The following is a 27,739-nucleotide window of genomic DNA, read 5'->3' on the forward strand; positions in this document are numbered from 1 at the left end:
GGATTTCCCCCTGAGAGAACTGTAAAGAGGAGGCACATTGTCCCAAATAAGAAGTAAATAATGGCCTTAACTGGTTTGGCTCAGTGGATAGAGCGTCGGCCTGTGGACTCAAGAGTCCCAGGTTCGATTCCGGTCAAGGGCATGTACCTTGGTTTCGGGCACATCCTAGTAGGGAGTGTGCAAGAGGCAGCTGATAGATGTTTCTCTCTCATTGATGTTTCTAATTCTCTATCCCTCTCCCTTCCTCTCTGTAAAAAAATCAATAAAACATATTTTTAAAAAAAGTAACTAATGAAGGATGTATTATGAATAAGGACACCAGGTGACCTGTTCTCTCCCAGGTACACTGATCAGCTGTAAAGATTAGAGAAGAGTGGTGGTGGCGGAACAGGAGATGGGACGGACTTCGGGCCCATGACCGAGGGCCCAGGCTTTGGCAGGCTGACCAGTCCTGCTGACCCCAACAGTGGTGCTAAAACCACAGAGAATGACCGGCTCGCCAAGACCAGGCTGGCTTGCTGAGACTTTCTATGAGGAATTTTAGATCCCTTTTCACTAACAACAGGACGAGGTCCAGCAACGGCCACCACAGGATGCACCACATGCCCGTTCTACCTCCCCGCCTGGCCCCGCCTGCCTAGGAGGCTGGGATTGGAAGCAGTGGCTCCTGAATGGAAAAGAACGAACGTGTTCCAGCCGATATTTCCTACTGACGCCCCTCAGTGTGCTTCCAGGAGGCACCCACGTCCCAGGTACGAACCGCCATTTCCTGGCACCCACCCCCACCCCCCAGCACCCAAGACTCACTTGGACTGGGTCTGTTTTGTGATATTTCGGATGGTGGCGCCCTCCTTGCCAATGATGGCGCCCACATACTGGGTAGGCACCAGGAGCCGCAGGGGGATGTCCACTTGCTGCTGCTTGGCAGGGGCCCCGGCTGCCACCGGCGAGCCCTGCCGAGGCTGACCCCGAGAGCCAAAGCCCCCTCGGCGCCCATTCTCAGGACCCTGTGCTATCTGCTCGTCGGGAATATAGGAGACCTTCAAGGCGTGGTTCTCCAGCTGGTGGCCATTCAGCTTCATGATGGCTCTGGGGACAGAGAGAGAATCTCCTGGTTACTCCAACCCATGCCAATCACACCAAATGCCCTCCGTGGGAAAAGCACTTAAGAAAGGGATGGGACCACCTGCCCACCACTCCCACCTCCACCTTGGGGACCCTTCCAGTCTACGCGGCCCAAGACATCAAAGGGAAACGTAAATTAGTCATTTCCAATTAATGTTGGGATCAGCTTGTCAATTTCAGCCAAAACTACCTATACAAGTCATGTAAGAATCGCATGATAAATGAATAAGTACAACAAATAAAGGTGATAATTCACAGGACTTGGTTTTATTCCTATTGAGTCTGGCACCTTCTATGTTTAAGGAAACTGTAAAAAAAAAAGTTAAGAGCTGGAGACAGAATGGCTTGCTTATTGCCACATGGAAACAGGAGTTTGTGTATCTGGAATGTCTAACCGGCTGAATTACACTGGAGGGAGGGGTCAAGCCCCCCCTTCCCCCCCGCAATCCCAAACCTGTCGCTGGTTAGAAATGTAAACAAGGCAACAGCAGGTAGTGGGTAGTGAGCAAGTGCTGCCATGATCTTTAAAGCCAGGCTAAAAACCATAGGCTGGCCACAAGGGGCAGTAGGACCCTCCAGAAAACTGTGAGCCCAGGAGACGTCTAGAATAATGAGATCTGAGAAAGTAGAGGGATTTTACAGTGTAGCCTAAGTTGGAAGAAACAGAAAGGATCGAGGCAGCATGATGAAGCAGCAAGAGAGCCATCAACAGCAAAAGGTGGCCAAAGGCCCATGTACTGACAAGGTCCATATAGACATAAATGGGCAGGTGGGTAATGTGTACTTACCAGTGAGTAGTTGGGTAATGTGTCAGTACCAGTGAGTGAGCAGTGTTCATCACTCAGCCAAAGGGAGGAGGAGCTGGACCGTGTGGGTGTACGAGGACGGAAAGGACCCTAGCAAGCATACACTGCGCCCATGGCAATCACAGCAATAAAATGTCTGCCCGGCCACATCCTATCATTAACAAATCCTTTTTCTTTAGAGATAGCAGTTCCTCCTCACTATCGCTAGATGGCGCCACCAACACAGCAAAGCCCTGCTGTTCTTGGGCAACTGAGATCTCTCTGGGAAGCCAACCTTTTCCCCTACAGAGCTCCCATCTTCCCTGGGAGTTCTTTGGGCCCCTCCCTTTCAATCTATTTGCCATCAATCCTAATGAGTTACTGAACCTTTGAGATTCCTGAACCCACTACCCAGCAACACCCCACAAAGACCCTCCCAGCCCCCCTCTCCAGCCCACTCACTGCCTGGTCTGTTCCCGGTTGGAATAGGTGACGTTCACCACGGCCGTCTCACTTTCCGTGTTCACTGGCGGGGGGAGCAAAACAGAGGCCAGGGTTAGGGCAGTGAAATCTGGAGAAGCCACTCATGAATCCTGCATCCTGACACACTGTGAGGGACAGGCGTGGAGCAGAACCTTGGGAGCTTGTGAAATAACTTGAATGGCAAGGCAAAGCGGTTCCTCTTCAGGCCCCTTTTACCAGAACTCCTAGGAAACTTAAATTTACGTTCTTGCGTTTCCCTTTCTACATCTTCCTTTGATTTCCCTTCCCAGCCCCCAAGAGAGCTGGGCATACAAAAGGATGGAGTCCACACATCAGCAGCAGGTCAGACGCCCACACAAGAGCCTGCGAGATACATTTACCCTTGGAAAGTTAAACTAGTTAAAAATCAACACACACTGAGGGTTAGCAATTTACAGAAGTAAACATCCCAAGAAATGGCTTTAAGGGTATGACGGAAGGTTTTGGGGACACCCAAATCCATTTTAGAGGCCGAAGTATCCTCAAGGCTCCATCAGTCAAATGCATGTGTATTGGGAGCGAGCTAATGGGTTGACAGGAGTGGCTGCTGTGGCCCAGGGAGTGGGGAATGAGTGTGTCTGCATCTTTTCCAGAGGAAAGGACTTCCCGGCTGCTCCAAACGTCACTGACCGTGGAAATGCACATATTCAGGGCATCACCAATTCAGGATACCAGCCGTTAAATCCCCCCAAACTCTTCATAAGCAGCCTTTGACTTTCATTTGATTACCATACACATTCTTTCCCACAGGGAGCAGAATGGATCGGACATTAGACTCTCAGGCAGTCTGGGCACATAGTTCTCCTTTTAAATTAATAAAATTAACCTTCTGTCATGGGCATCATTGTCCTGTGATTTGGGGTCCTCTGGGCCTGCTCAAGCCCAGGGTGGAGGACATGGACAAAACTCAAGCCTCGCTCTGGCTGGTTTGGCTCAGTGAATAGAGCGTCGGCCTGCGGACTGAAGGGTCCCAGGTTCGATTCCAGTCAAGGGCATGTGCCCAGGTTGTGGGCTGGGTGTGCAGGAGGCAGCCAATCAATGATTCTCTCTCATCATTGATGTTTCCATCTCTCTCTCTCCCTCTCCTTTCCTCTCTGAAATCAATAGAAATAAAAATATTTTTTTAAAAAACAACCAAAAAAACCCCAAAACACTCAAGCCTCTGTCCCACAAGCTGAGGAAAGGCACTTGGCCACCAAACCTCAAGCGTTCTCCCACCTGGGTGGTGAGGAGGATTCTGCAAGAATAATCTTCTAGCCCGGCCGGTGTCTCTCTGGTTGAGCATCGACCCAGAAATCATGAGATCATGGTTTGATTCCTGGTCAGGGCACATGCCTGGGTTTTGGGCTCGATCCCAGTAGAGGGCAGGCAGGAGGCAGCCAATCGATGTTTCTCTACATTGATGTTTCCCTCTCTCTCCCCCTTCCTTTCTCTCTAGAAATCAATAAACATTTTTTTAAAGAAAAAAGTAATAAATCCTCTGCTTTTTTTTTTCATTGACCAAAAAACATGTCGCTGACAATCAGGGATTCTAACAAAAAAAGAGACAACCAGTTGATTATTCCAGCCAAAAAGGGGGACTCGAAATGCTTTTAAACTAAAGGAGCCCCAGACTTATCCATGATAAACACTCAATTTCCATTCTTAAACTATTTCTAAAATCTATTTTTAAAATAGGTTTTTATTGATTTTTTAGAGAAAGAGGAAGAGAAGAGGAGAGATAGAAACATCAGTGAAAGAGAAACATCAATTGGCTGCCTCCTGCAAGCCCCATACATGGGGACCGAGCCCACCCTGACCAAGAATCGAACCAGTGACCTCTTCCTGTATGGGTCGATGTTCAATCCACTAAGCCACACCGGCTAGGGCTATTTCTAAAATCTTAGTTCTACCTTGGTTGACCCCTAGCAGCCTGGGACCCTATGTCAAGAATGAGTGATTTTGTTCAAGTCTCATTGAACAGAGGAGGGACCTGTCGCAAGATAAGAGCCACATGTCCAGATCCTCAGTCCAGTGTCTCTATCACACTCTGTCCTCTTTAGCCATGCCAAATAGATGTGCCCATGGACAATGAGGAGAGCAGATCCCCCAAAGTCCTCCAACACCCACCACCCCGCCACCCCTGCCCACTCTTACCTTGTTCACAGTTCTCTACTGTTCCATACTGAGCAAGCAGGCTGTCCAGGACCTAGGAGCACGAGAAGGAAGGAAGGCTACTCTGAGCATCCCAGGAACTAGCCCAAGGCCAGCCACGAGACACCCCGCATCCCAAAGCACTGGGGTGCAGGCTGAGCCTTGGGTGGGGATTGAGCATCATTACCTGTTTGTTCAGTTTGCCCTTTCTGGGGCACTAACGCTGGTGGTGACCTGTCGGGGTTTCTTTGCAGACATGTACTTAAGCTCAAAGAGGGATCTGGGGCCTTTTTAGAAGTAGACCTGGGCCACCTGGGGCCCGAAATCAACTTCTGCCATCACTAAGTTTGGGGCTCAGGGAACACCCTTCCCACCTCCTTCACTACAGGGACGAACGTCCCAAGGGCTAACGTTTGTCGTCTTAGGTTAAGGATGAGACCCAGCCAACCTCCACCCAGCATCCCTGGCCTAGCACCAACCACAGCACCAGAGGACCGGACCTCCCCAGTCATCTCAGCCAAACTCAGGCTGACCCAGGCTTCATTCCAGTCTCCACCGCCCCACGCCCCTGAGAGCTCCCCCAGCCACTTACTTCCCATCGCAGCTGGGGTGGGATATTTCGGATCTGAATTTTCCGACTCCTGAAATTAGAGGGAACAGGATTAGTGACCGTTTGGAATGCTTCAGGGGACTGTGACTTGGCCGTTTTCAATCCCTGTGCCAGGCTATCTCCCCACCTACTCCTCCACACCAGCGTCTTAGACTCTAAGAATGATAAGCTTTGGGAACAGAGATTTGGTGTGGAGATAACAATTGTTATCACTGCTGCCAGGTAGGAAGATCAAAATCACATACCCCTAAGCACTACTAGGGTAACGTCATTCCCTAAAAATCACATCTGCTTCGTCTCTCTACTCAGGTTTCTCACTAGAGAAACTTTTATTCAGTAACCATCTATAACGCCCCCCCAGTGTTTCAGAAACATAAAGCCACATAAGACATTACTCATTAATCCGTTTCCTATTTACACAAAATAGGCAAAGTGCCTGGCCTCACGGTGCTCAGTTTATTAGGGGAGACATATATGCAAACAAACAATATCAGGGTAATAGTGCAGAAGTTAAGTGCTTTGTGCGGGTATAAATTTAAACCTGGCTTCCACTTCCTAGCACTGATCTTTAAAAGATTAAAAAAAAAAGATTATTTAACTCCTTTGGGGCTGTGTTTCCTCCTTTGTAAAACAGGGATAATACCTATTCAAGGGGTGGCAGACAAGGTAATGTTAGACAATATTATAAAGAGCTTAGCAAAGGGCTTAGAGTAAGTACGACAAGTATAATACTAGATGCATTTGCGAATACTAAAGTGGGAGTGATCAACACACACATAACCCAGCATTCTGACCACCACCTCCCCTCCCTCTCCCCAGTTAACTACACTTTCTTCTTCCCATCTTTCAAACGCCCCTTTAAAAAGGTCATCCCCCCCACCCACCCACCCAAGGCTTTCAGGTTCAAGGTTGACTCCCAGGGAAATTGGTCACCACCCAAATCGATGCCCTAATCCTCAGGCTTCAACATTTTAATGGACTTGTCTGCATTGGTCAATGGTCATTACAGCCTTTGCCTATCCATCCTTGATCACAAAATCTTAGTTCAGAGACACAGTCCAATAAAATCCTAGTGGTATGAGGAAAAACTGGACTAGGAAACAAGAAAGTCCAGTTCTAGCCCTTAAACTGCCTCAGACGGGGGGTTCATCTGACTGAGCCACTTAAGCTTCAGGCCTCGGTATCCCTAAGCAATGGGATCATGTCAGTGTCTGACAAGCCAGGAGAAAGGAGTGTTGAAACCCATGGCACCAAGGGAGGGAAGGGATGCTAAGCTCTAACTACAGCTTGGCTCTGTCCTGGGCCAGCTCACTTACTTCCCCCCGGGGGACCGCGAGTGTCTTCAGCTGTAAAATGGAGCCGAAAGGGTCTCCAAGACCCTTCTAGCTCTGCGGCTGAGCGTGGAACGTCACGGATGACATATGTTAAGGACACCTCTCCTGGGGGTGAGATAACTGAGGAGGAAATGAGGGTGAGTGTGAAGAGAATCTATGTCCATGGCTGTCTACTTTGGTTGGTTCATGAATCTGATCTAAGGAGGTCAGACGACAGCAGGACAAAAGAATAAAGATCAGACACAAGTCCGGTCCCAGGTCCACAGATGCACCCTCTTGTGGTAACTCGCTGGCCTAGAGGGAGACTCATTTGGTGGCCAAATGGACAGAGAAAATCCAGGACCCCTCACAGTGGAAGTCAAACTGTTGGAGAATCGAGGAAGGAATTATGGCACCTTTGGAAGACTGAGATCGGTGACCCAGCTCACAGCCATGTCCCCAAGCCCAGGACCCCCCCTCAAGGGACCTCTCTGGAAGAAGGCAGGGAGGGGGCGGCTGTCTGCCTAAAGCAACGCCAGTGCAGTAGTTCAGTCTGAATAGCTTTCAAATGGCCTTAGTATTATCTCAGGTCAAAGGTCAAAAATACCCTCCTCCTACTTCAAACTCCTAGTTTTAGGGGCTTTCTTTTCAGGGTGGGGAAGGGTTGGAGAGGGGTTGGGGTGGTGAAATCAAAGATCTGCTTGGGATGTTAATCCATATCCTGAAAGCAATGGCAGTCTGGAATGTGTGGAATGTTCCAGGAGAAGGGGGGGAGGGGGACAGGGCCATCCAACCAATGAAGGAAAAGACATCTTGTAGCCCGCCCTCCTTCACCCCTCAGGGCACACACCCAGCCCTGGGAGCCCACTCCAGGCCCCTTCGGGCCTCCAAAAGGCCTTTCAGTAAAGTCCCCCACCCTGACAAAAACAACAGAGGACACGAGGAACCTCTGTCTTTAAGCCCTTGGCCTCGTCTCAAGTTCGGTGCTACCTAGTTTGTTTCGTAGTTTCTTTCCGGCCCAAAGCACTTGGGGCAACGCAGACAAATGGACTCTCTTCCTCGGGCCCCTGGGTAACTCATTCCACTTACAAACATTTACAGCTGCAGCCGGGCAAGGGCAGTGCTGAGGGTTGGGGGGATCCAGGTGGCAGCTAAGAGAGCCCTGACTGCTCGGTACCTTAGTTTCCTCCTGCGGAAGATGGACAGATAGGGCTTTTGGAGGACTGACAGCAGGTGCCTACCATGCCACGGTGCTCAATCCCTGTCCCGGGCCCCCGGAGCCTGCAGGTGTCCAGGTAAGCATGGGAAGAGGCAGGAAGGCAGGGCTGACAATGCGCAGCTCAGAGTGACAGTAAAGTAGCTCAGTCTTCTGCACTGGCGGGGAAATAGTGGGAAATAACACAGCCTAGAGTCCCACCGCCCCGTGACGACTAAAGGGACCCGCTCCAGCACCTAGTGGATCCACTGGAGCTGAGCAGTGCCTTTGCTCTGCAGGTAATAAACAGGTACTATACAGAGCCCAGCCTGAACCCCAACATCTGCTGCTCAGGAAAGGCAAGAGAACTCCTAGCGCTGGGAAACCACCACCCACCCACCCCCGAGCTGATAAACCTGTTGAGTGAAAGAAAGAAGCCACCAGCCCCAGGCAGAGCAAATGAGATGCACCGGAGTAATTATTTCCCTGGTGCCAACACCCCTATGTATGTATCTTCCGGCTGACCTCTGCCTGCCCTGACCTGTGGGGCAGTTACTGGGCCCTGGGGCTGCTCCCCAGATACAGAGCAACCCTAGGGACCCACCTCTCTAAAGCAAGAGACAGGCAGGGGGCACAGGACCACAGGAACCAAGGAACCATTCTTCTCAAGCCCCGGGCAGATTCCAGGAGAGATCAGAGGAGAGAGCATCCAGGCCCAGCACAGGAGTTAAGAAGAGATGCAGGAAGTGCGGGGCTGGGCACCCAGAAGTGCAGTTGGCAGTTCTCCCTGGGCAGGAAGCCCTGTCCTTTTCACCTTTTCAGAAAAGTGTCACTGACAGACTGAATGGGAAAATGGGTCAACTTGGAAGAGCCTAATATTTCACACCAGACTCAGCACCTCCTATAAACCCCTCATTCCCGGCTCCGTTTTACAGGGGGTCCTGAGATTGGGGGGCTGAGTATCTTTGCCAAGTCACACAGCTGCCTAGAGCCACCGCCAGGATTCGAACCCAAAGCTTATCTCTTTCCAGGCTCATTGCACTGTCCACTCCACTGCCTTTTTATAAAATATTTTCTTTATTGATTTCAGAGAGGAAGAGAGATAGAAACACAATAATAAGAGAGAATCATTGATTGCTGCCTCCTGTACACCCCCTAACTGGGGATCGAGCCCGCAACCCAGGCATGTGCCTTTGACCAGAAGCGAACCCGGGACCCTTCAGTCCGCAGGCCAAGGCTCTATCCACTGAGCCAAGCCGGCTAGGGCTCTGCTGCCTTTTTGATGGCATTAAGGACACAGGCCTTTGCCAAAATATAGTTGTGTCAGGTTTGAGGAGAAATTTAAAATATTCAGAGTTCACACAACATAGTGAACAGTGGGCCTGCCAAATGAGTGCTGCTCAAAACCCACCTCCAGCCCTGACTGGTTTGGCTCAGTGGATAGAGCGTCGGCCTGCGGACTGAAGGGTCCCAGGTTCAATTCCGGTCAAGGGCATATGCCTTGCTTGCGGGCACAGCCCCAGTGGGGAGTGTGCAGGAGGCAGCTGGTCGATGTTTCTAGCTCTCTATCCCTCTCCCTTCCTCTCTGTAAGAAATCAATAAAATATATTTTTAAAAAAAGAAGGAAAAAAAAAACCCCCACCTCCATTTTCCAGAACATTTCCAGTTAAAAAGTGACCCTACGGCATATTGAACACTGACTAGATATTTGATAATACTGTTAATTTTTTAAAAATCTCAGTGATGGCCCTGGCCAGGTAGCTCAGTTGGTTCGAGTGTCGTCCTGATATGCCAAGGTTTCGAGTTTGATCCTCAACCAATGAGTGCATTAATAAGTGGAACAACAAATCTTTCTTTCTCTCACTCCCATCTCCTTCTCTCTAAAATCAGTGATGCCCTGGCTGGTGTGGCTCGGTTGGTTGGGGTGTCATCCCGTATACCAGAAGGTGGCAGGCTCCATTCCTGGTCAAGCCACAAACCAGGTTTTTGGTTCCCTCCAAATGGGGGGGGAGGGACCACGGTGTGCCAATAGATGTTTTTCTCTCACATCGATGCTTCTCTTTCTCTCCCTTCCTCTCTCTAAAAATCAACTTTTAAAAAAAAAAATGGTTGCCCTGATCGGTTTGGCTCAGTGGATAGAGCGTTGGCCTGGGGACTGAAGGGTCCCGGGTTCGATTCCGGTCAAGGGCATGTACCTTGGTTGCGGGCACATCTGCAGTAGGGGGTGTGCAGGAGGCAGCTGATCGATGTTTCTCTCTCATCGATGTTTCTAACTCTCTATCCCTCCCTTCCTCTCTGTAAAAAATCAATAAAATATATATATATATATATATTTTTTTAATATATTTTATTGATTTTTTACAGAGAGGAAGGGAGAGAGATAGAGAGTTAGAAACATCGATGAGAGAGACATCGATCAGCTGCCTCCTGCACATCTCCCACCGGGGATGTGCCCGCAACCCAGGTACATGCCCCTGACCGGAATCGAACCTGGGACCCTTCAGTCCGCAGGCCGACGCTCTATCCACTGAGCCAAACCGGTTTCGGCAATAAAATATATTTTTAAAAAATTTTTCAAATGGTTTAAAAAAATTAATGACTTTTAAAGTTCTTACATTTTTAGAAATATGTATGGAAATAATTGCAGATGAAATGGCATAACTGGGATTTGCTCCAAAGTAATCAGGGGAACAGAACAAAAGAAAACAGTCTAGATATAAATTGATAATTTTTAAAACTAGGGGATGGGTACTGAAATTGATTACATTATCCTCTCCACATTTTTATGCCTTTTTTTGTAGTACAAGGGTTGTTGTTCTTTTAATTATTCTAGCTCACTTGATTTTGAAGTTATTAAAGGTTCCAAAATTTTGTTAATCCTTACCCAAGAATATTTTTTCCATTTTTAGAGAGAGTGGAAGAGAGGGAGAGAGGTGAGGGAGAGAGAAAATCGATGAGAAAAACATCTGTTGGCTGCCTCCCAAACTCACCTGGACTAGGGACAGAACCCTTGCCCTTCGGAGCTCGGATGGATGCAATAACCACAGAGTCACGCTGGGCAGGGATACAGGTTCCAAATGGATGCGTATGAGGCTTTCCTATTGGTGTTTTATTAGCAAGAATCCAGGCCCTGGTGAGACGCCTGCTGGGGGCAGGAAGAGTATGAGGAGCAGATATACGGGACCTTCTCACAGTGCACAAAGGAACAGTGACTTCCGTCCCTGGGAGGTGGGGAGGGCTGAAGACTGCCTCAGGGACTGTTCTTTTTGCAAACCTGCTCCTACCTCTTTCCACCCCCAATCCCAGACAGGAAGGAGCCATCTTCGATCCTGAAGATGGCCTCACCCCTCCCTAGAGGGAGGAGTTCCTTTAAACCAGGGTGGGGCCAGCCAGCAGAAGGGAGGAAGGAGGCAGTAGGGTTTTAGAAATCTTGTTTAGCTTGAGGCTCCAATCCCCAGAGGCTCCTATTTTGAGACAAACCTGGACTTTATCTCTACAGAGAGCTGGGATTAAACCGAGATCTCCAGATTAGATCCTTCACCTCCACCCCTCCCCCAGGCCGTGACTCTCTGCCTAGCAGGCTGTGGGGCCTTGGGCAAGTCAAGCCTTCAACTCTCTGGACCTGTTTCTTATATCTGGAAAAAAGGATAAGGATTAGTCAACTCTACAGGATCTTGGGTACCCCGGATCCCTGTTCACCTACATTCATAAAGGGATTTTCTGTGCCCTAATAGTCTGTGTTAATAATTCTCACCTTTCTGCCCTAGCTGGTTTTGCTCAGTGGCTAGAGCATCCACCTGGGAATGATGGGTCCCGGGTTCAATTCCCATCAAGGGCACATGCCCAGGTTGCAGGCTGGATCCCCAGTACGGAGCGTGCAGGAGGTAGCTGATCAGTGATTCTCTCTCATCCTTAATGTTTCTATCTCTCTCTCTCCCTCTCCCTTCCTCTCTGAAATAAATAAAAATATTTTTTTAAAAAAAATAATAACTCTAACCTTTCTTTCGAGGCTTGGTTCCCATTAGAAAACATGATCACTCTCCGCCAGAAAAATGCAAACATTTTGCCCATAATTTCAAACTGTCAGGGGTTAATGAAGACTTTGGAATCCTTCATAATCGAGACACCCTCCCACAGATCTACACACTTAACTTCATCCCCAATGATGTCCACGTCTTCACTCAAACCTGCAGGTCTGTCAGGAAGAAAGCCAAGCTTGACTGGGGTTGGGGGTTATTGCTTAGATACTGGAAATGAGGGAGCAACGGAGATGTTTCAAACCTGCAGAAACACACCAGGCTCATTTCATTCCAATCATCGGTCAAAAAGCTCCATACCAGGACTTTTCTCAAGGTTTCTGGAGGCCGCTGCTGGAGTCATTCATTCCACAGGTTTTCTTGGCACCTACTAGGCACGGGCCTGTGCTGTCCACACTGCAGTAGCCACTAGTCACATGTGGCTATTGAGCACTTGAGATGTGGCTACTGCAGCTGAACTGAATTTTAATTCCGTTGAATTTTAACTGTTTATATAATTTAGCTTTTTCATCTTTAAAGTTTATGAAATCTAAATACAGAACAAATGTTTCCACTGAAAACTTAGGCTATGAATTGAGACGGGCTTTCAATGTGAAAACAGACACACTGGAACTCCTAGGACTTAGCGCCCACCCCCAAGTAAAGTCATCGCTCATTGTTCATAATGATTCCATGTTGAACAAATCTTTTCATTTAATTTTTAAATTAATCTCTGAATTAATCTTTTCATGAATTTCCCTTTTCTTTTTTAATGTAGCTATTAGAAAATGTACACTTACGCGGGTCCCTCGTTGCATTTTTGTTTTGTTTTGCTTTTTTAATCCTCACCCAAGGATATTTTTTCCATTGACTTTTTTTTTTTTTTTTTTAAGAGAGAATGGAAGGGAGAGGAAGAGACATATCGGTTGGTTGCCTCCCGAGTGCCCCCAACCAGGGCCGGGAGCCTCCAATCCAGTCACGTGCCCTTGACCGGAATCGAACTGGGGACCCTTCAGTGTGCAGGCCGAAGCTCTACCCACTGAGCCAAACCAGCTAGGGCTGTATCTCTCTTGGATGGGGCTGGGCACTACGCTACAGTGCGGAGCCTAGAGTGTCGATGACAAGCACTCCTCCTGTTCTCATGGAGTTTACAGTCCAGCAGGGGACCCCACTTTGGTTTGGCATGGGAGAAGGGAACGGACAAAGGTAACTGAGGCGTGGAGGTGGGCTGTCCATCGGATCCCTTCAGAAGTGGGTGATCTGACTCCTCAACACGAGTCCCAGGCGGCTGACACGGGAGTAGAAGTGCTCTCCCAAAGCTGGCTCCCTTCCCAGTTGTTTTTCCCAAAGTATGTATGGAAGTCACACATAAAAAAGATGTCCTAAGGTGCCCACCTGTGCCTTTTCCATAAGATCACCATTGACCTAGTCCTTCCTCCCCACCCTTCCTCCTCCCTACAGTGTGGAGAGGTGGAGAAAAAAAATAATTGTCCAAAGCTTCTGAAGGGGGCGGACCTGGCACGCTCCAGGCATGGCAATAGCTGAGAAAGGAGGCGGGGCTGGGGAGGGGAGGAGGAGCTGGCCTCATGCCCAGGGCTCCGTGCCAGGCTGATCCAGAGGCAGGGCAGCCAGACAGGCAGGCCGGCAGTAAGGCGGGCGGGCAGGTGGGTTGCTGAGCAGGGTTGGGGCTGGGAAGGAAAACACTGACCAGTTACTGGAAAGTGTGGAACCAGGCTGAGCAGTGCCAGCACCAAGGAGAAGGGCAGGGTATAGGAAGGGACTTGAAGGCAGGGACACTACTGAATGCACCTGTGGTCCCGTCAACATGTTCTCTGTAATGTATGCAGCACACATGCACCGTCCCCCATGTGCGCCAACTCTGGCACTAATGTTGGGGACCGGCAGGGGAAAACCAAGTCCACAGAAGACTTGGACTGAACCCTATTCCCTCCCATTTGGAAGGCTCTTGTACCTTATTATTTATCTATTTATTCATTCATTCATTCATTCATTCATTTATTTACTTAATAGAGGGAGGGAGGGAGAAACATCCATTTGTTGTTCCACTCATTTATGCATTCATTGGTTGATTCTTTTTTTTTAAATATATTAATATATTCTTATTGATTTCAGAGAGGAAGGAAGAGGGAAAGACAGACAGAAACATCCATGATGAGAGAGAATCATGGATCGGCTGCCTCCTGCAAGACCCGGGCATGTGCTCTTGACTGGAATAGAACCTGGGACCTTTCAGTTCACAGGCCACTGCTCTATCCACTAAGCCAAACCGGCCAGGGTCGATGGTTGATTCTTGTATGTGTCCTGACCAGGGATCGAACCTGCAACCTTGGCGTATCGGGATGACGCTCTAACCAGCTGAGCTACCTGGCCAGGGCACCTTGTACCATATTGAATACGTTCCTGGCCCACCTGGAGTCGGGACAGAGGATATTATCACTGGGCTTCTACATGACCAAGGATACACACACCCCACACCAGGTTCAGTTGGAGGAAATAAGATTCATTCAATGAGGCAGGAGAGCTGTAAGCCCCAAGCCTGAGAGGGTCCTACACAGTCACTCTGATTTTACAGGGGGAGAAACTGAGGCTAAGAAAAGGGAAGAACATGGCATCTCTGAGGAAGGACTAGAACTCAGCCCTCCCCCACCCCCCACCCCCCGCCCCCGATGAGTGGTTTATGCTCATCTCACCAAACCTCGCTGCTTTCTCTCTGCCATGAAGTGTTAACACAGCAGAGTCTGTGCAGCCCCGATGTCAGCAGCAGGAAAAGTGCCCATATTCTGTATGGCTAAGTGCGTGCCAACTGGCTTTTACTGCATGCGGCTCTAATTTGGGCACAGGATTTAACTTGCACAAGATCTAACTACACTATAATACGGCTGGATGACTGTCAGATTTGTTAGCAGGGTAAAAGGGTAAACATTCGATCTCGCAAAATTTCATCTCGGTTTGGCACCGGCTCGGAAACAACCCTGTGACGAGAAGCGAGAAGGTGCTACCTGGTGTGAGCGAGCGAGCAGACCTCCAGAATGAGTACTTTGCTCGATTCTCTCATCTCGGAAATACATGGTTTGACAAGAGCACCCGTGTTTTTTTTCTTGCCCATCTGGGCAGCGCCAGAGGAAGCCAAAACAGAAGCTCTGAGTCAGTGGAGCTCTTTCCAGACAAATTCCAAGTCTGCCTGGGCCAAATGTCACTCCCTCCTCCCTCCTCGGTTCTCTCTCTGCCTGGAATCTTACTCTCCCACCTGAGCGGAAGCCGGCCGTGTGAGCTCTACAGTGCGAAGCGGGAGGAAAGAGAATGTGGGGCGCGGGGAGGCATGGAGAAGAGTCCATCAGAATAAACCTAACGTGTGGGGAAGGGATTAACCGTTGGGTTACCAGCGGCGGCCACTGCTCACCATCCTCCTCCAGCTGGCAGTGGGAAGTTTCTGGGGTCTTCCCTGGGGGTGAGGGGGGTGAATGTGAATCGGCTCTGACCGACGGAAAGGTGAAAGGGGGCCAGAAAGACCAATTCCTGCCCCGGCCTCACAGGACATGCTGGCTTAGCTCTCCCCACTGCTTGGCGATGTCAGCAACCTCCGGAAAGCTTAAGAACCCAAGACCTAGCTAAGGATGGAGCTGGCACTCGGTGGAAAGCAGCGCGGGACATGCCTGCAAAATGGAGAAAGGTCGAGTCTCTCCTGGGGGGGCACCGCCAGCTTGGAGAGCCCAGCTCAAGACAAGGATTCTGAGGCGAAGCTCTCAGAAGCAAGAGGAATCGGTCTCTGCAGCTCACAGTTCTGCACTGAGAAAAAGACTGGGGTTTCTAGTTATTCTTGGAATCTAAGGTTCCCCGGGAAAGGATGAGGCTGCATCCCGGGATTCGCGTAGAAACAATCATGTATTCTATTCATGGAAAGGAGCTCTGGCCGCGTCCCTCCAACACGAGGTGAACAATCTCAAGATTCATCACCTCCACTTCGGCCGCCAAAGCCCTGTTGGTGGCCAGAAGCTTCAGGAAGCTGGTGTTTGCTTCTCCCTAGCGAGGCGGTCCGTCATCAGAACAGCTCTCCCCTGACCCGGCTCCCCATCCCGGGCCGGTCCTGGCTTGGGCAGCAGAATCGCGCCCTCCCTGCAGAGGCCTTTCTCTCTCCCTGTCCGGTCCGGTCCGGTCCGGTCCGGGGATCCCTCCGGGGCCGCCAACGGTGCCTTCCAACTGGGTCTCAGCCATCCTTGCCCCGGAGCAGGGGGCAGGCAGGTCCCTAACAGCCGAGGGGCCGAAAGCGCGGAGCACAGCCTGCAGGGTGGAAAGTGGGCGCAGGCAGGGCAACCGAGAAAGAGGTGCTGGGAAGGGCGGCAGCAGCTGAGGGTGGGGGAGGGCGGCGGCAGCTGGGGGGAGGAGGGGAGCCCTCATGAACGGGCAATTGAGAAGGTCTGAGCAGCTGAGCGGCCGGGCTGGCGTCGGCCTGTGCCCCACGTGGGCGGCCCCTTCCCCCAGCCCCGCTCACCTACCCCGGGAAAGCCGAGCGCGCACCCTCCCACCCCAGCCAGCCGCTGGGTGGGCCCTGCTCAGGGAGGGGGCAGAGGATGCCCCCGGGGGGCCCCCCACCAGTCTAGAATGTTCTGCCACCAGCATCCCCTGGGCACCCCGACTCTCCCCGAGCCGGTCCCGCCCGGCCCAGGGGGCCCTCGGCTCCCCGCACCGGGGGCGGAGGGGGAGGGGACAGGCGCTGGGGGCTGCCGGGTGGGGGTGGGGACCAGGACTTTGCCCTTTGTCTCTCTCTCCAGAGCCACCAGCCGAAACCCGACCCCATCGGCGAGCCAGGCAGCCGGCAAGGGGCAGCCTCCCCCTCCGGGGTCCTTTAGTAAATCCAGACCCGACCTCCCTGTGGTCAGGCTGTGACTGAGGTGGTCCTGTGGGGGAGGGGGCTTCCCGCTGCACACAGGCCTGCAAGCATTTAAGTGGGAGCCGGTTGGGGGTAGGGGCTGGAAGTGGGGCCGCGGGAGCCGGGAGGGGAGAAAATGGCCCGGGAGGCGGCATTCCTTAGAGACCTCGGCGGGGCTGCGGGAGGAGGCCTCCCACTGAGCAGGCAGGACGGGGCCTGGGAGTGCGCTCGGCTGGGCTGGGCTGGGGGCAAGCACCGAGGGGCCTGCAGATGAAAGGCCCTCCTCCCCAGCGTTCTGGGGGCCTCTGCAGCTCGGTCACCCCCGCGAAGAGTCGGGCATCTGTCTGAAGGTGAGAATCACCTTCTTTTGTCCGCCCTTTTGGGGTGTCATCAGTTAGTGATAATCTGATTAATACCTCACCTTTGCCAAGTGCTTTATAGGGCTTACAAAGTGCTTCTCTACACCACAATTTCCTATGAACCTAGAACCACGACAGGAGGATGATCTGAGCCTCTAACGCAGCGACTTTTCAACTGGTGCGCCCCAAGAATGTTTAAAATAAGCAGTGCCTGACTAGTCAGGGGCACTGACCTCTCTTCCCTCAGACTGCCAAATAAAATAAAAATGACAACAGCCAATGAAACAATCGCCATCGCGTGTGAATGAATAAAAATTATACCTACTTTTTTGTCAGATGGGCAAAAAATACAGTTTTTGGTGTGCCGCAGAATTTTAGTAGTTTGTGTGCTGTGAGATAAATTTTTTTAAAAGGTTGAAAATCGCTGCTCTAAACAACCACAGAAGATCAAGAATATTCTTATTTCCTCTCTGCAGTTGAAATAACAGGCTCTCGTCGGCCTGCGGACTGAAGGGTCCCGGGTTTGATTCCGGTCAAGGGGCACATCCCCAGTAGGAGATGTGCAGGAAGCAGCTGATCGATGTTTCTCTCATCGATGTTTCTAACTCTCTATCTCTCTCCCTTCCTCTCTGTAAAAAATCAATAAAATATATTTAAAAAAAAATAACAGGCTCAGAGGGGTTAAGTGACCAGCCCAAGGTGACACCGGTCAACAAGTGTCACTGTACCAGGAAGCCTGCTCCTGCTCGTCAAGAAAAAAGGTAAATGGGTTCTTGCTCCTCAAAAACATGCATGAACTATTAAATAAAAACATGTATGAACTATGAATTGATTCTGTAGGAATGTAACAAAGCGATGTCCCTCCCTGACCTCCTTACCCCCCACCTCCTATTTTCTCCAAGGTGGAACCCAAACAAAAGCAAGAGGTGGGGGTGGGGTATCAGCCCAGGTTCCTAACAGAAGTGCTAAAGGATGGAGGCTCACACAACTCAAAATACTTAGCCAGCTTATTTTATGGGGTTTCTGGAGGATTGAGGTGAGGAAGCGAGATCCAGGAAAAGGTGCTGATCCTAGATCCCAGTCTGCACATGTGAGGAGAGAAGGGCTGAGACTGATACCTGAATTCTAACCCCTCTCAAGCCCTTCTCCATGAGTGATTTCCTTCCAAGAGCAAAATATTCCCAATGCCCATCTCAGCTACCCAGACAAAGGAAGAATTACCTAGATGTCTTCAATCACTCAAGATTGCCTGAAAACCCCAACAGTGGGAGAGAACTACTACCATGCAAAGCAGGTATGAAACATCTGGGGAGTAAGAAGGTTCAGAGCATGGAGAGATCAATGTTGGGTGTGTTTTTATTTGCTAACCTTATGCTCCCGGATGAAAAAAGCTCAAGATAAGAATCAACCTCTCCGAGCATTAGAGCTGTTTCCACCTTGTAAGAGAGAGCTCAGCCTTGCAGGTAGAAAGGCATGGGTTTAAACCCAACACTACTACTTACTCAAGGTATTGCTTTAACCACACAGAGCTTCAGTTATTCCTCCTTCTATAGAATGAAGATTAATACCTTTTGAGGATTCACTGAACTAACAGTGACTAGCTCGGAGTAGACACTCAATGGACGGTAGAAGAACTCATCTTTTGACCCACATCACCTGGCACAGTGCTCAGGAGCAAAGAAAATGCTGGAGAAAGGAAAGAAACAGAAACATCTGCCCACTGACCTGAGCCCCTCTCCCCACGGGCTCTCTCCTTAATCCAAGCCTCCATTTTTTCTGCCTATCCTCCAAAACACGGCTTAGCTCAAAGCTCCCCTTGCCTCTATTTGAGTTCCTGAGGTTGTGTGCCTCTCATTGTACTATAGTCTCTTGGCCTCTGCTGTTCCACGGCTTTTCCTGGATCTAAAGTGAAAGTGCTTGCTGAAGGGCAGGGATTTTATCTTTTACCTCTTTCGTGCAGCTTCCCCTCTCAACCCGAGTCCCTTCTCCGCCCTGAAAAAGACGCAATCATGCTAAACAAAAACCCAGAAAGTAATTAATATTTAATACAGAAGAGGGGTCAGGCAAAGACTCCCATTTCATGGAGGATGAAGAGGTGATTACTATGTAGGGAAAGGCAAAACTGGCAATAGTTTAGATGTAGCTGGGGAGAGGCAGTGGGGAGGTATCCTTTAATGGGTACAGAGTTGCAGTCTTGCAAGAGGAAGAGTTCTGGAGAGGAAAGGAGGTGATGGTTTTTAATGCCACTGAACTGTACATTTAAAATGATTAGGACAGTAAACTTTATATATACTTTTTACCACATTAAAAGTTATTTTTCAAACACCAAGAATAAAGTGAAAAATGTGAAAGCCTATGGAGAAGAATTATTTGATAAATTATATTTCTTTTTATCTCCACCCGAAGACCAAGGTCTTTCCCTTGTTCCTCGCCGTATTTGTAGTATCTGGCAGAGGGCATGTCACGCAACCGTAGACCCTGAATATAAAAATAAGTGGATGAATGATGCACACATGCACGAAAGGGTACACAACTAAAGGTAGCCATCTTCGCAGCAATATGCAAGCTATCACAGAAGTCCTTACCATCTTACTAAATATTTTCTGACATGGAATTTAGTTGTAAATATATTATTTTTTAAAATCCCAATGGCTAATGACTGACTAGCAAAGACACTCCCCCCCCCCGCCCCCCCCCCCCCCCACACACAAGCTAAAGTTGCTGATGATGGGATGTTTTGAAGAAGGCAAAGGAAACTATTCATTCAAGATGGTCAGTGAGGAGCAAGAGTAGGAAAGTGAAAAACACATGAGGTTTGTGAAGATCATTTTATTCCATTTTCTGCCCACCCCCAGCCTCTTCTGGGCAGGTATCATTCTACCCTATTCTATTCTATTCTATTCTATTCTATGAAAAGCCAGCAGCAGCAGCAGCTTTGAACTAAACAGTAATAAACATAGGGAGGAAAACCCTAGATAAAATGACTTCCTCGGCAAGATGTTCCCTTCTTTGAAATGAAATAAAAAGTTGCTGGAGTGGACACTTCAACGGGAGCAAAGGGAATATTCTGGACCCTGCTGCCTCCACAGCCAGCGTCCTATTATGTCTAGTCCTTGCTCGGAACACGCTGACCAGATGCAGCCACCAAGAGCCATGTATGTCTGTGAAGCATCATCTTTGCCCTCTAATTTAGGGCTCTGTCTCCAAATCCCGCCAAAGCAACTGCTCTCTATTACAGTTGGACCTCTCCGCCCAAGCAACTTACAGACCTGGAGGAGGAAGTAGAATAAATATTTGTGACTCTGAATAGACACCCTCAACAAGTCTACTCCGCCCAGCAGCCCCCACTTTAGTTCCTGTCTCCCCTCATTTTCTCCTCCTCGGGGTACCTAATGGCAAGTTGACGAGCCCCAAGCAATCCCAAATGCCAATCCAGTCATTCTGCATGAACTAATTGTAAAACCCTTTATAGTAACTGATTAAAGTCACAAGCCTGTTAAATGGCCAAAAACCACATCCGATTAGAGCCCATCCCCTCCCCACCCCACTAACAGAAGGTCCAATCCTCCTTCCCTGGACTGAGATGTCGGCAGGGGTTGTAGGAATGTGCATGTGTGTGTGCACCCTTTGAGCAGCGAGGGCTTAAAGAGAGGAAGTGGACACGAAGGTGACTTCTGAGCACATCTTTGAGGACTGTTTCTAGTCCAGGGGGCCAGGGAAAGAATGTGAGGATACTGTGGCTTTACCCCCAGCACCCCACAAGGGAATAGGGAATAATGCATTCACTCACTTCCTGGGCAACCAGGGATCCCCAACTCCTGAATGCCTATTTTGTTAGTTTACCAAGAGCAGAACATTAAGCAAACATGCCTATCTCCCACCAAGTGGGGAAACTGCTCTCATTTCTTCTTCCCTCAGACCCTCTTCATCCTGAATTCTTACAACACCTACCTTGCCGGCAGAATTAGGGTGGTTCGTCTCTCACCAATGTCACTACCATACATGCACCTTAGACAGTAGCCCCAAACTGTGACATTTCAGCTAGGAACCTGGCCTGGGATCAAGGCATCAACAATAAATAGAATATATAGCCCATTTCCCTAAGGAACAATCAGTAACACTCCCACCATGCTCACCCCATCTCTCCCAGCCTTTCGTTTGAGAGAATGGGTAAGAGACATGGCATACAGTTAGTTATCAAAACAACCTACACACAAATCCCCTTCACTATGTCTATCCCTCATTATCCCATACAAAATACATGCCAAATCCACGTAAGTTATACATAAGCAGCCCTAGATATTTGCCCCAAGCTGCAACACACAGTCCAAAAGCAGGCAGAGAGGTCCATATCTAAAACAAATAACAATAGCTAATGTGTAAGAGTGCCAGTTTACAGTACAGAAATTAAGACTAAAGGAGGTTAAGTAACTTTCCCAGTTTCCCAATCATTGCCTGACTCCAAAGCTCTTGTTTTTAAACACTTAACTCTCCTGGGAGACCTTTCCTGCGCACTCCTGCCGAGGACTGCGAGGGGGACCTAGGGTAGTTTATGAGACTCGGACCTCATACAGCTTCCTCCCCGAGCCTCCAGAATTCTGAATGATTCCTCAAGAATTCTCAATGAGTCTTTTCTGCTCCTGTTGCCAAAGAACTCAGCTGACCCCACGAACAACCTTAACACATAACAATTTTTTTAAATTTCTGAATTTTCTGATTTCTCTTCTTAAAGATTCTATCTATTCCCAATCAACTACACTAAATTACCCAACCAAATTTCACATTTCAAGCGGTCAAAACATCTGGGTAAAGGACTACTTTTTTTTTCTGATGGAAACTAACTCAAGGTGAATACAAATTGAAGTTTTCCTTAATCCTCTTTTCCTAAGGAAACGTTCAGAGGACTTTCTAGAATCCACGGAACAAGCTTAGTAGAGAGGAAAACAGAAAATGCAGAGAGATCCTCCATGTGCCCTGCCTCCTCTCTAAGAGAGATTTTCTCCACAATTCTCCCCTGAAATATGACCAAATTCCCACCCATTCTGATAGGTCTCTTCTATGCCTTCAGCCACCAAAATGCCACTTATCTAATAATCAGACTTGTCCTGAGGGGTCTTGAAACTATCTGGACAACCCAGTCAAGAATTCTTTCCATCACCCAGCTCTTTGCTGTATGTTTCATTCAAAAGCAGTCTTCCAACGGTTAGCCATGCTCTACCCTCTATCCCACGACCAGAAATCAAATCCCGGAAGCCTGGGCTCTGCAGTCCGACTGCATTTCTGATGTTGTTCGTTGTGTGTACAGTTAGTTACATTTCAGTGTTTTGCAATCAGGTTTTCTCCAACTCTATTGAAACGAGGTCCAGACCTACTTTTCCCCCTGTGATTTATCCATAATCCACACACGTTTTATTTCAGCAGTCTTTGTTTAGGGTGACGCTTGTTTAAGCCTGTTCCTTCAGGATTCACTATTCACTGCCAACTTACTGTGCTGCAAAGGTAAGAAGCAGGTCTTACAAACAGCAGGTTGGCCCTGCTTTTTCAGTACTAGGATGACCCCTGCCACACACTAAGAAGTAGTCTCTGCCCTGGCCGGTTTGGCTCAGTGGTCAGAGTGTGGCCCATGGACCAAAGGGTCTCGGGTTCAGATTCCCAGTCAAGGGCACTACCTCGGTTGCAGGTTCATTCCCTGCTCAGTTGGAGGCATGTGGGGGAGGCAACCAAGCTATGCGTCTTCTCCTCTCCCCCACCCAACCCCTTTCTAAAAATTAATGGGGGAGGGGGAAATATCCTTGAGTGAGGATTTTTTCTTTTATAAAATTTTTTTTCTTGATTTCAGAGAGGAAGGGAGGAGAGAGATAGAAACATCAATGATGAGAATCATTGATCGGTTGCCTCTTGCACACCCCCTACTGCGGATGGAGCCTGCAACCCGGGCATGTGCCCTTGACTGGAATCGAACCTGGGACCCTTCAGTTCGCAGGCTGTTGCTCTATCCATTGAGCCAAACCGGCTAGGGCTTGAAAAGTAGTCTCCTTTGAACAAGAGGGAACATGCAAGTTCCAGTAGAATGGAGTCAGCATACTGGGGACTGAACCTGTTGGCAATACCTCCTTATCACCGGCACTACTCCTGTATGATCATTTTCTACCCAAATCAAACTTTTATCAGTAACCTAATAAGCATGCCTTCTTGAGTCCATGCTTTTCGAGGAGAGATCTTTTCTTACTCTGTTTTGACAAGCATTTTAAAAGGTGTGAGCAGGGAGAGAGAAAGTGCGCTCAGCACAGGTGGAAATGGTGTGCCAATTTTTGATGAACATGGAGCCAATCTCTGGCTGAGACCCTGAGAAGGATCTTGGAAGCCTTGCAAGTGGCCAACTGGAGGACCGGTTGCCTGTCTTTTACAACATGAACAAAATCCCCCAGAGAACCTCGGGTTGCTCTTACTTCTTTTGTTAGGACTTCAGTTACATGGAGACAGGCCATGTACTAAGATGACAGATTGGACAGTTCACTCTTCAGGGTTCTAAGCCCCATGGCTAAGGTACCTCTATTTTCTCTCCACCTCTCTCATCCTCGTTTTCCCTTAATCCATTCTCTTCCTCTTTACTTCCTATCGACCCACTGGCCTCTTGCTTTTTTGCCTTAGAATGGAAAGGTCCGGAGACAGCCTGGCCCTGGAAAGGTCTGCGCCCTGCGGCCAGGGAACACTCCAACTCCACCCCGTGGGCGAGGCTGGGGGTGTGGGGGCTGCTCGCAGGCTGGGGTCTCGGGGACCCTGGGAAAGGAAGCCCTCCCGGGACCCAGGCCTGCGGATGTTCCGGGCGGGGACTTGTTCAAAGGAGGAAGGCGGCGGCCCCAGCCAGAGCCGGCAGGGATGGCGAGGCTGGGGCTGGGGCGAGGCGGGCGGGCGGAGAAGGGTTAGGGCGGCCCGGCTGGAGCGGGCTCTCCAGGAAGAGGCGCCGCCACTTTCTCTGCTTTTTGAAAAGGGGAAGGGAAGGCAGGCAAAGTCCGAAAGCAAAAACAGCCTTGCCCTGGGCTGAATCGACCGCGCGCGCGGGTCTTCTAAACCGGGTGTCCGCAACCCCTTCTCCAGCCGCTTCTCTTTAAAAGGGAAGCGGGAAAGCCTCCTCGCCCCTGCCCCCTCCCCTCTCTCTTCCCCGTCTGGAATTTCCAGCCCCGGACTCGCTCCTCTGATTCCTTCAGTCTCCCCTGCTGCTTTTTCCCCCCTCCCCTTTCCTCTCCCTAACACTCCCATCCCCAAATCTAAGCTGCACTTTCTGGAAGACATTAGCCACATTTTAAGAACCCTTTAAGAGGATGGAGGGAGAACAAGACTAAATTTAAATTCTAAAAGCTGGCAAAATGTGTGTTTTTCAAATGCCTTTGGTTCATGCATTTATTCTAATGACAACATCACCACCACTACTAGCCCCACACACAAAAATCAACGGAGGTATAACCAATACACATATGTCTTCAACACAAACCCCTAAACTTCAACAAATAACACTTGCTGGTCCCCCTTTTCACTCAACTAAACAGATCTGGAATTTTTGGTAACATTTCAAAATTGTATACTCCCTAGCCTGCCTTTGTCAACTAGCTATTACACATTCAAGTCTAGAATACATAAATTCAAAAAAAAAAAAGCCTTAAAAGTACCCAAACACATAAAATAGATTCAAATGACATATATTAAGGTAATTTTAAAAGATTAGAGGCTCAGACCTTTGAATCAAAATTCTCCCAATGGCTAATGTCATGTATTTCATCTCTAAAACATAATTATGAGAATGTTTTGCTCTTTTTCCACCCAAAGCGGTGCCATTGAAACTTTACATTTGGAAGAGTTAACTATACTTTGAATAAATTAGTGATGGGAATTACAATTCCTCCCCTCTACTCCAAAGTTCTCCATCTGGGAAACCACAAGAGTAAAATTTCATCTTTCCCCTTTGAATTAGAAAATAAAGGGTTCTGGAAACATAGAACTCTTTAAAGGATAGTCAAATACGACAGTCCCTAGGAAAGTCATCTTGAAACACTGAGAACTTAAATAACAAGTTAAGGATTTCTCTAGCAGTGAAGAAAATTTAATTTTTATGAATTTGTTAAGTGTACTTTCTAGTTGGAAATAAAAATGGGGAGGGTAAATCGATTCCCACCTTTCCTCTAAATAATGCAGAAAATTTTTTTTAAATCAACCATCTTAAAACTTATTTAAAGCCCCCCCCAAAAACTTAATATTCATAAGAAAACCTCTTTACTGAAAGTGTCATAAATGTTTCTACTTTTAAACATCCTTGTTGAATATGTTTCTGTTGAAAGATACATTGACAACTAAAACCACTAAAGCAAAAGTGCCTGAAAATCCTCCCCCTCTAGTACTTTTTACCCCCTTTTTGCTTTTTAAAAAGACACTGTTTCTTAACCCCCTTTATAATTCATTTTCAGCCCCTAAGAACAGTTTTCTCTAAAGGCATACCATTTCTGAAGGCAAAAATTTTTGCTTGTTTTGAAAACATTTAGTGACCCAATTACTTCTTCAGAAGCTTCACAAATCACTTCAGATTCAAAATAATATTTTGCCATTTATAAGACATCCTTTTGCAGAGATTTTTGAAGTTGCTGACTTTAGAAAATTAAACTGTAAAATTAGAATTAAATTTGGACACTTTCTCTTCTAAGAGTTCTCACACTTACAAGGCTGAGACCAATCCCTGTATGTGTGTGTTTTTTTTTTTAAATAGTTGGAAATTTAAGGGCAAGTGTTAGCCCACCTCATTTTGAAACAACTTAAAGAACCACCCTTAACCTGCCTAAGGAAATCACGTCTTAAACTAAAACACAATTCACTGAGAAAAATGCAGTATATGTCTCATTTTTTTAAAATAGCAACGCCTTTTATTTTGATGACACCAGTTGACAGTAGGTAAAAGCTATCTTTAGGCCACATTCCCCTAGAAAAAGGCATACACAGTGGCAAATGAAACAAAGTTTAATTCCCTTAAAAAGCCAGCCATTTCCCAAAATAAACAAGACTCATTATGATGTACCCCTTTACCTTAACTACTCTTATGTCTCAAAATAAAACACATATACAAACCCTCTCCCGCAGCTGTTTTTAAAATGCTTTTGGTTTTACTCCTTGGTCCTAATATTTGAGAGTGAATATATACAAATTCTCAACAAAAAGCCGAAACTGTTGACCAAAATTCCAACACTAAGAGGGTGTTTCAAACATTCAGCTTTTCAGTTCAAATGTCCATAATCTTCAGGAAATCTACTGTATCTCAGAGAAATTGGTCACCCATTTAAAAATTTCAACTTAATGCTTTCAGTTTAAATGTATCATGTTCAGTCTCTGGGGTTCTTAAAAAGATACAAATTATATTTATCAGATAAAATTAGAATAAAATATATTAATACTTCAAAATCAGGGTTGTTCAGAGGTTAACTGCTATAATATCATCTTATTTGACTCCTCTCTCTAAAAAAACAACAAAAACTAGGACCATTTAGTTTGCTAGGTTTTTATGAAAACCTTAGAAATGTTTAAAGTCATAATTCATTTGGAACTGAGTACATCAAGAGGAATTCTCTTCTATTTTAAACAGCAAAAACACTAGAGCATACATACACATGTATATGCAGTTGTTCATTTTGCTTAAAATATTAGTCAGTTAATGAAGTAGCTCTTGTTATATACATCCAAGAGCGAAAAAGCCAGTTAACAAACCAACTGAAAAAAACACTTTTCAGACAGACTAAAACACATACCACCACATGCTTCCCCAAAGAACACCAAATGATAGAGCATACTGACTTCATGAAAACAAACTTTCCTTTTTTAAATCCTAAAACTTCAAAAATTGGTTCATTCTAGAAAAATGAAGTGCTTTTTCACCACCACCCACAAAATAAAATAATACACAACTGACTCAATGTTTGTGCTCACAAATTATTTCAGGAAGACAACACACGAAAGATCCAATTTAATATGGGTGTGGAAAGGCAGATTTTGTACCCACTCTTCTCACACACCCCACCCCTTCCCAACTCAAAAGAGCCCTCAGTAATGCATTTTGGAGGGAACCAGGAGCCTAAAAATGGCTTGAAAGCAAGCAGATGGCTTAGGGGAAAAGATCCATAAGTACAGAGCACCATGAAAATTCAAATATAAATGTTTTGGGTTCCGTTTCATCACATTTTGCTATTTCTCTTGCTTTTCAATGCATTCCCTTTAAAGCTTAAGCCATGCTGAAGAGGAAAAGGAAAAAATTCCCACATATTTTGGCATTCCAGTTATTCTGGAGATTTTTCATCAACGTGTTTCAAACATTCAGCTTTCCGTTCAAATGTCCACAATCTTCTCACTAAATCTACCTGGTGTCAGTGTATTCCCATCTCCCAGAAATGTTTCAAAAATGATCAGGCTTTTCTTTCTGTCCTCCCCATTTGATGACCCCCTTATCCTAACTCTAACCGCCTTTCCAACCACAGAGTATTTCCAGTCCTGGAGGTTAAATCACAAACTCTGTAAACATAGTTACAAGTCATATTGATCCTCTACAGATACAATGGTGCCAAGTTATTTAAAAATCTCAAGCTAAATCACTGAACACACTGTTCCCGGTGTTAAAACTTTCTAGATCCTCTTAACCTCCTCCAAAAGAGCATAGCCACCCACCTCTACCTTCCCACCCAGGAAAGGCCAGGGACGACTCTGAAACGCAGCCAGTTTCCAGCTGCAATGAGGGGAGAGGAGCAGTGAAAGAATCAGAGGTT

General features: G+C 47.7%; 1 protein-coding gene across 3 annotated transcripts in view; it reads right to left on the reverse strand.

The window, feature by feature from the left end:
- IGF2BP1 (insulin like growth factor 2 mRNA binding protein 1) overlaps positions 1–27,739 on the reverse strand; it is a 38,748-nt gene that overhangs the window by 8,590 nt on the left and 2,419 nt on the right. For 2 of the 3 annotated variants that reach the window (XM_070393304.1, XM_070393303.1), the window contains exons 3-6: positions 5,158–5,206; positions 4,569–4,620; positions 2,373–2,436; positions 808–1,089 (exon numbers count right to left, since the gene is read on the reverse strand). In XM_070393304.1, the coding sequence (XP_070249405.1) occupies positions 808–1,089; positions 2,373–2,436; positions 4,569–4,620; positions 5,158–5,206 (447 nt within the window). The remainder of the gene's footprint in view (positions 1–807; positions 1,090–2,372; positions 2,437–4,568; positions 4,621–5,157; positions 5,207–27,739) is intronic. The other variant, XM_070393305.1, reaches the window with a different exon arrangement.

The sequence above is a fragment of the Myotis yumanensis genome, unplaced genomic scaffold (genome assembly GCF_028538775.1).
Source record: "Myotis yumanensis isolate MYYU_CA2020_CCGP unplaced genomic scaffold, mMyoYum1.0.hap1 SCAF_16, whole genome shotgun sequence".
NCBI lineage: Eukaryota > Metazoa > Chordata > Mammalia > Chiroptera > Vespertilionidae > Myotis > Myotis yumanensis.